This window comes from Musa acuminata, chromosome BXJ1-3 (assembly GCF_036884655.1).
Source record: "Musa acuminata AAA Group cultivar baxijiao chromosome BXJ1-3, Cavendish_Baxijiao_AAA, whole genome shotgun sequence".
Classification (NCBI taxonomy): domain Eukaryota; kingdom Viridiplantae; phylum Streptophyta; class Magnoliopsida; order Zingiberales; family Musaceae; genus Musa; species Musa acuminata.
In genome coordinates this window covers 34358661-34367309 of record NC_088329.1, presented here as the reverse complement: position 1 = coordinate 34367309, position 8649 = coordinate 34358661, and the positions used below count along the sequence as shown (strand labels likewise).

The following is an 8649-nucleotide window of genomic DNA, read 5'->3' as shown; positions in this document are numbered from 1 at the left end:
GGCACCCTTGTGTTTTCTGCTTTTTCGAAACATAAGATTTAATGCTGCAAAGGATCTATTATCACTTTCTTAAGCTGATCTGAATAAATAGCGTTGAATTACCATAATTACCTTGTTCAAAGCATCCTTATATCATCCAAACTGTCGCCGTCGTTTCGTCGAAGCGTAACATTTAATGCTGCAAAGGATCTATTATCATTTTCCTAAATCTGTCGTGATCTTGAAATTTTTTGCTGCAGTATCATCAAATTAGTAAGTGAATTAGATAATCAACGTATAAAATGATAATCTTATAATGTACCATGAGTTATACTAATAATAAAGTCCATATTCCACTATCCATTTGTCCGCGCACCCATAAAAGCAGTGTGAAGTCAATGACTTGGTTGCTGCGGCTCCTCCCGGACCACGAAGCCGAAGTAGGTGGAAGAGCTGACATCTCATTAAAGCCCCTCACCCACAGAAACAAAGAGAAGGCAGGTCACAAACGAGCAAGAAGAAGTCATGGCAAAGCTCAGCTCAGGCTTCACTCCGAGGAAGACTCCGCCCATGTTGGCGTCACTTCTCCTTGTTCTCCTCCTCCTGGAGAAGAGCACTGCTGTGGAGGTGGTGGTGAAGCTGCCTTGCAGTAGAAAAGTTGGAAGATGCTTGCTGGAGGATGGGGTGGAGTTGGAGATGAACTCAGAGGAGAACAGGAGGCTGCTGTGGGCTGTCACCGAGAAGAAGTACATAAGCTATGAGGCTCTCAAGGGGGATGTGGTGCCTTGCTCCAAACCTGGAGTCCCTTACTACAACTGCCATAGCTTCCCAAAGGCCAACCCCTACAGTAGGGGGTGTCAAATCATCAGTGGCTGTAGGGGTGACAGTCCTTAGCCAGGGAGGCCTGCCCTGCTGCTGCATCCATGAAATCAAGCATCAGGTGAGAGATGTCTACATTGTCGTATAAGCATGAAACTTAATATAAATGTTTCTGCATGACGTTGCAAATTGAATCCAAACTACTTGTAGTGTGTGACAGGTCTGTGTGTGGGGTGGATAAAGTTGCTCGTCTGTTGGATGAATCAAATTTACTACTCCAGAAACACAAATAGAAAGAACCCTCAAACACAGACAGGCATGCAAGCAAACTGGAGGTGCACAGATTCAGGCCAGATACAGCTGTTCTAGTGGAGATGCTTTGTGAACATTAAAGAAGGAATGTGTTTTGCAGATTTCATTACCATTCATCCTACGTATGCTTTGTGGGATTTTGAGTGCTGTTCATTACATAATTTACGCTGTGCATATCCGTTTATTTCTCAAATCTTCAAAGGCAGGAGTTTGCAAACTCCAACCTTCGGTGCTTGCATACTATAATTTCCAAAAGGACATTTTAAGAAGAAAAAGAAGCTATATGTTTGCACATGGAAAAGCTAGGGTAAGTAGGAAAATACCAAATATAAGCTTTTAATTAACTAGCCTCAAGTGTCTATTACACATGAAATAAATTCTTTCAGTCTTGCACCAAAGACAAAGGTCATCAGATGGGATTTGGCAATGCTTACCTGCAAGAGTTGTAGTCAAGACCTTTTTCTGATAACAGATTGTGAGAAAGGGAGAATAAAGCGCCTAGTAAAAGCATTGCCAATATTTCCATTTTTCAGAAGGAAATATATCAAGTTGCTTACTATTTGGTATATAAGAGCTCAAATAATATGTTATAAGAGAAATCCAACTGAGGAAGTCAGTCTCTGGAACATCATCCATTCCACATCTTCTGTCTGCAAAATGATGATATGATTTAGTTAGCAGTTGGTGATCCGGACTTATCACTCTGGCTGGAAATAGCTGACGCAAATAAAGAGGAAGATCAGGGATGGAAATGAATGCGGCAGAGGAAATGGTTGGATGAGAAAAAATCAGGATCGGGACATTTTTCCTTACAGTATGAATTTATATTTCTCCTAAACTTTTTGACATTTACAGACTTCAAGCACAAAAATGAAAGAGATTTTCTATTGAATATTGAATAAGTTGGACCTTAAAGAATGCTTAAGAACAAAATGTGGTAAAAACTATTTACAATATAACATGCTTGCATTCCAGTACTGTGTCCATCAAGCAAAGTAGCTGGCACAAGCACTGTACCAGCAAAATGCTGTTGGAATCATCACCTTGTGGGCGCCAATACCATGTTTGGCATATTATGCATTATCCAGTACAGATCAGCATGAGTTGACTCCCAGATTAAATAGATCTGGTTGAGACACAGTACATAAGTATTGACATGGTCCTAGCACCTAAGTTGAAGGTGCTTGAGAAAATAGCTTATGAGAATTTGGAGAATAAGAAGATGAACTATGGAGTAAAATGATTCCCAGTTAAAAGAGCATGATACAATGATCAGAAAAATAAATAAATAAATAAAAGAGCAGGTGTATATTGTAAGTGAATTATTGTCTACTTGTAGAAGAAATCTCTGTGCAATCTGAATGTGACACTTGATATTGCAAGATATATAGTTCTGAAAAAAAAAACTCCTAATTTTGAACATATCATAGTAAATATTTATCTCATTGTGGCTTCCAGTGCTTAAAAAAAAAGGTGAATAATCAGAAGCTAATAGAAACGTAATTTGGTGGGTCAAGTAAGGTTTCTGATAAGAAATAGGAAGGATTTGGATAATGAGGTGATAAAGTAGGTAAAATGAACAGAATATGCTCCAAAAACAAATCACATGTTAATAAATGCTGACCTATCTGGATCAGGTTTAGTTCCACTAGAAGTAATTTTAATGTTCAAAGTTATAATATGAACAGAATGGAGCCAAAGCTTATCACTTCCATGCATCCTAGGAATGGATCCTTTGGCAATCAGATATATTCAGAAAAATATGTCAAGGTATGCATTATACTATGCAGAATCAACGGCCATTATTGCACCCTAAACCCTAAACCCTTAAACCCTAAACCCTAAACCCTCCTCTTCTAATATGAATCTTATGGATATGGATTGAGCACCATGCACTACCAGAAATCATCTTCTCCAGATCAAAGATTTTCAGAAATGGCTTAAAATAAGGAAAATAAATCAAATCAAAGCATTGCAGGATGTTGCATTGTGTAACACTAGGGATTTGGGGTATGTGGGATAGAAATTCGCCTGGTCAAATGGCCAACTTAAGCAAGCAATATGCAGGAATGCTTGGATCTGGCTATAGCTTCAATAAGTGGTCTCAGGCTTTCCCATCTACCAAGAAAACCTCAGAAGAAAAGCTATTCCATTCGAGGATATATAAAACAGAGATGAATCATGTTTGCAAATGTCCAAAGATTGTTGGCAGAAACTATACGAACACATACCTGAGACTCCTTTAATGCAGAAGTTTCAGATATCAGGAATGCATTTGAAAGAATGAGAAGCAAACATTTATGCTAATCTTCTTACTGCCCTGAAGTACTTTGTTTCTGCAATGAGCGAGGTCCTGCAAAGAAAGTTATCATGAGGTGGCAGTGAGGAGAAATATTTCAGCTGATTTTAAAGCTTTACTATGTCAAACGTTTGTGAAGTTGCCATGGACTTCCCCAAAAGTTGGAGCAGTTTCATTCCAACACCACCAAAAGAAAGTCCAAAGGAAGAAGCATTCCCATTTTAGTTAATCAGCTAACTATCTCTCTGGTTATGCCCAACAAAAATTAAATTAAAAATAGTCCAATTAATGAGGTACCTGCCAATATGGGACCTTTTGAGGGTCAATGTAAACAATCTCATTCCTTAGCAGAGTGACTGTTTCTTTGACTCAAACCCAGCAAACAAAGTTAAATTAGTACAACATAAATATACTCCTTAAAAGTGAACGCATTACCAACAAAAATTATATTCTTAGCTAACCTGTTATAACTTCTCTCCAGCTTCAAGAATTAGGCTTGCAGTAAATTACCAGGCAAAGCAGATGTCTTGGTCCGGAAGAAATATGTATAGAAAGGAAAATGGTATTTACATTCAAAGATAAAACTAATAGCAAAGTTCTGTTGTCAGCATTATATTACACCATTCATTCTGCACATTTTTTTATTAAGTTACAGTTTCTCTCCATCTATCAACTTTACTTTCCTCCCTCATCATCATGACTTTAGCAAGTAGCACCAGCTGACTTCAGAGGCAACAGTCACAAGACCGATATTATATGATTGCATAATTTACACTGTAGATAAGATGTGCTTCGCCGCTGAAGTTCAGACCCCAGAGGAAGATAATATGCAACACGATATCTGCAATATATGGTCCCTATTCAGTTGATAATTCAGTCCTTTGTTTCCGCACTCGATCCCCCCAAGACAGATTGCCTTCTGATTTCTTATTCATGCTCCTCTTTTTCAACCCTGCAAGTTGATCTTGCCAACGGCTTCTCCAACCAGATCTTTCTTCCAGTTCCTGATAAAATGACTATGATTTAACATATAGCACATATATGAAAAGAACTAACAAAGAACTAAAGGAGAGGAACAAAAGGAATGTTGTAGAAAAAATTAAAAAAATAAAAGAGACAAGATAAGATGTACCAATCAGGTTTAACATCAGTGAAAATGGTATCAAGAACATTAAAGTAAATTCTGAATAACCTTGTTACAAACAGATCTTCCAAAGTAAAGAAAAACAAATACAACAAGCATAATAGAAAACCAGTTTTTCTATATATATATATATATATATATATATATATATATATATATATATATAAAAGAGTCAGATACTATTAAGAAAGTAAACTATTGAATATAGGGGAAGCATGCAAAATTTGAAAGAAAAATAGCTTTAATGAGTCTTTTTTGTTAACTAGGGCAAATTGTGTTTGTAGTGGTAAGTCAGAAACAATCGCATGTTAATAATAGCTGAACTATAAACAGAAGACAGATTTGAGGAGCAGAAACATGATTCAAGTCAAATAAATACTTAAAATTAAAATAATACTTGAAACAGAACAAAAAGAGAAGCCTGACTCCAACTCCTTGCATCTATGCATATGGCATAATACATATATTAACTCATGGATGCATATACAATATGGAAAATTACAGGCATCCCTACATGATTGGCATAGATCCAGCATGCCAACCACATAATCAACATTTAGAAGATTACCGAAAGAGTTCATAATGTTCATTATGACGAAATTATCAGAGAGAGTTGAATTCCTATCAGGAAGGATCAACATGTGAAAAACCAACTTCACAATGCTCAGACTCTGAATAAGTAAATAGAAGCAGTACCAATTTTATTCTGGAGAGAGGATTAGAAGAACCTAATATCTGTGTCAACAGCTACAAAATTTGAAAAAATAGTAACCAAAAATATATTATATGGTTTCATGTTCCTGTGTGTGATTTGAAGTAAAATTTTCATTTTCTGTTACAGGAATCAACATAACTGACTCATCTAGGAAATAAATAGTTAAGAGTAACCTGAAGTCCGGACATTCATAATCTAGTCTCGATAATGAAAGAGGAACACATTTTCTTTGAAAAATGTGATTGAGAAATCCCCTTTCCACCCATCGGCATACCGAACTTAGCAGCAGCTTATCAAGCAATAAATGTTACAGCCTTCCAGAAAACAGGAACATATATATGATTTCCAACTTATTATTTTCTCAGGGCAAACTAGTACGAAAACAAGAAAAATGAGCTTTAATTGTGAATGATCGAGAAAAGCATGAAACAAAATAGCTGTGAACAACCCAAATCCTATCTCAAGATTACCGACCTCATCGACCCGCCGCCTGGCGGAGAAAGCGAGATGCAATCCCCGCGTCAAATCCCGATCATAAAGCGCCCGCAGTCGGGGATCCGACAGCGTCTCGTAGGCCTCCTGCACCTCGATGAACCGCCGGGTGTACTCCTCCGCCAGATCGGGAGGCGACACGTCCGGGTGGTACTTGAGGGCCATCTGCTTGTACGCCCTCTTGATGTCGTCGAAGCTGCCGCTCTCAGGAATCCCAAGCAACTCGTAGAAGCTGCCCCTGGCCTTGGCCCCTTCCCCGACGGCCGCGCGTGCACGGAAGGCCGACGACGGGAGCCGCGTCCACCCTCCGCCGCCTCCCGGCCACTGGGCCAACCGGAAGGACCTCCCGCCGCTCGCATCGGTCAAGGAGGGCCGGGGCCGTGGTTGGGTGGGGCTCGGCCGGAGCGCGGCGGTGCTATTCCCAGGGACGACTCCAAGAATCATCTCTCCCTCTCCCCTCTCCCCTCTCCCTCTCTGCCTAATGTATTGATGTTACTATTGAGGGGTGCATTTGCAAATACGAGGTCTTTGTTGTTTGCACACGACTTCTTGATATAAGTCGTCCCAATCTTCCAAGAGTGATACATCAACAATTGTTTTAAGGATAAAATATACCTTAACATACGTTTACTACTAACTAAATATTATTAGTAAAATATACGTACAATGAATTACAAAATTTAGTTTAATTTGAGAGAGAGAGAGAGAGAGGAGAGAGAGACTTTTATATAATTCACAAAATTAAGAAATTTACATTAAAATAAAAATGTTTAGGGCTTAATACATAAAAATCTATTTTTTTTCATTATCAATATTGTACTTACTTTATTGAGGATAACATTTTGCGTGAGCATGTGGTAAGAAAAGGACAAGGCATTGGTCTCTTTCGAGGTTTTAGGGCTTATCTTGGCTGATGTTTTATATCAGCACTTGGTGGAGGTGTCTGATGTGCCTCGTGACAATGATGGAAGGCCACAAATGTGCACCAATTTCTCCTTACTTTTAGTTTTGACGGAGAGTTGTTTGGTTGTCTATTTCAAGAATAAATTGGACGGAGAAATAGGCTAAAACTTTTCATAAAAGTCTTCCCCGAACCATTCATTATTTGTTTCAGCAAGTCTGTAGATCATGTCACTTTTTTTCGTTCTATTTCGATGAAATTTTGATCTCTCAATTTTTGATGAGTGAATCTAATAGGAACCATCAAATCTTCATTCATTCTCTATATTGTTTATAAAATCTATAAAATTGTGGATTATAATTGATGATCGTTTCTTTATTCCACATCTACTTACGTGATAATTTTTTTATTATATAAATTAATTTGACTCACCTTAATGAAATAATGTCTTTTTTTTTATAGAAATAATAATGCAAAGGAATGTTATATGCTGAGATCAATTTTAAAAATAATTTGACTTAAGTTGAGATATCACATCTTGTTGTTATGATTATCACTATAAATAAATCATATTAGATAATTTAATTTAGGTCAATCAAGCAAAATCCAATACCCATCATGTTAGATGAGCCTCGGAGAATGATATTCTATAAAATATTTTTTATTTTATTGATATTCTTTCGATCAATTATTAAAAAAATTATTCAATATAAGGCACGATATTTAAAAATTATCATTACATCAAATTAATAATTCCTCTTTGAGTTGTCAATTGCATATAGTATAGTTGCATAGAGTTGTGCCCACACATGAAATGATAGATTGATGTAATTTTTCCATGAATTAAATAGGGTTCTTGCACTTCTCGACTATCCTAATCCAACATTAGTGTTTGGCAATAAAAAAGAGCAGAAATTAGGGGACATAAAAACTTAGCTAATTAGCATATGTGTATAATAAGGAAATTGAGCGCAACTCTAATTACTCTTAGTTTATATTAAAATGTTTACATCAGTGAGGTATTTTATAATAGCTCAAGACTTAAAACAACTTCCAATATAAATTGTTAAGGATTAGACATGGTAGTTCATATACAATATTCACAATGTGGGAAAATGTTTATCCCAAATATATGACAATTCGACTAATTTGACTGGACCCATTATAAAAGATTCATTAAATCATAATAATTGAGGTATTGAGGGTACTGTTTATCTACATCTTTAATTTTTGTTTTGTTACTGACTTCGAACAGATACCAAAAACAGGTGCAGGCAAGCAGTATCAAGCTAGAGCTAAAACAATTAAATGGAAGATTAAAATCAACTGAAATAATAACACCAAGATATAATATGGTAATACCCTCGATTGAGGAAAACATGCATGGGTAAGTAAGGTAGAAAGTATTCACTATCAAAATATGAGAATATAGACTTCTCTTTAATATAAAGAAAAATATGATATTCTCTTTTGTATAGATAAAATAGAAAAGAGAAACTCAAAAAAAAAAAAAAAGTGATTGCTGTTGGAATTAAACTTATTAATTAATCATAAATAGTTTGATTGCATCGATCATTATATCAAAAATAGAATAAATGTAAGTATAAACTAAATTAACTATTGATTCTTCAAAGAGTTTCTCGAAAAAAAAATATTCATTTTAAATACAATCTTATGTTTAGAAACTATATAAATTCGGGTCATAAAATATATAGTTTTTGAAATTATAAAAAATTTTGAGTAAAAGATAGAAGATTTAGCCTTGTCCTACTCTTTTCTTTATGTGATAGATCTATATTTCTTTTTAGCTATTTTTTAATATTTGATATTTGAGCTCAAATTAAGTTATGTTCTTTTCTCTAAGCACCATCCAACTCGAGATCCCTAGATTGATAAAAAAAATTTATAATATATGATGCGATTTTTCTAAGCTCATAAGATATATGAGAGTTTGTAAAAGATGAATTTGTTGAACCAAGAGTACTAAA

At 35.9% G+C, this 8649-nt stretch overlaps 1 protein-coding gene and 1 long non-coding RNA gene across 2 annotated transcripts; both read right to left on the bottom strand.

Moving 5' to 3' along the window:
* Positions 1-275: 275 nt before the first annotated feature.
* On the bottom strand, positions 276-3333 carry LOC135625409 (uncharacterized). Its single transcript, XR_010492043.1, has 2 exons — positions 1545-3333; positions 276-894 (listed from the first exon to the last, which is right to left on the bottom strand). It is a non-coding gene; the product is annotated as an uncharacterized LOC135625409 (long non-coding RNA).
* A 622-nt stretch (positions 3334-3955) lies between these two features.
* Positions 3956-6261, bottom strand: LOC103978541 (chaperone protein dnaJ 20, chloroplastic). Its single transcript, XM_009394370.3, has 2 exons — positions 5743-6261; positions 3956-4413 (listed from the first exon to the last, which is right to left on the bottom strand). The coding sequence occupies exons 1-2, from the start codon at positions 6202-6204 to the stop codon at positions 4267-4269; spliced, it is 609 nt and encodes a 202-aa protein (XP_009392645.2). The 5' UTR covers positions 6205-6261; the 3' UTR covers positions 3956-4266.
* Between the last annotated feature and the right edge of the window lie 2388 nt (positions 6262-8649).

Coding starts and splice junctions, on each gene's coding strand:
- LOC103978541 (XM_009394370.3), bottom strand. CDS start 6,204: ATGATTCTTGGAGTCGTCCCTGGGAATAGCACCGCCGCGCTCCGGCCG. Junction 4,414..5,742: donor CCAGGCGGCGGGTCGATGAG/GTCGGTAATCTT, acceptor TCATTTTATCAG/GAACTGGAAGAAAGATCTGG.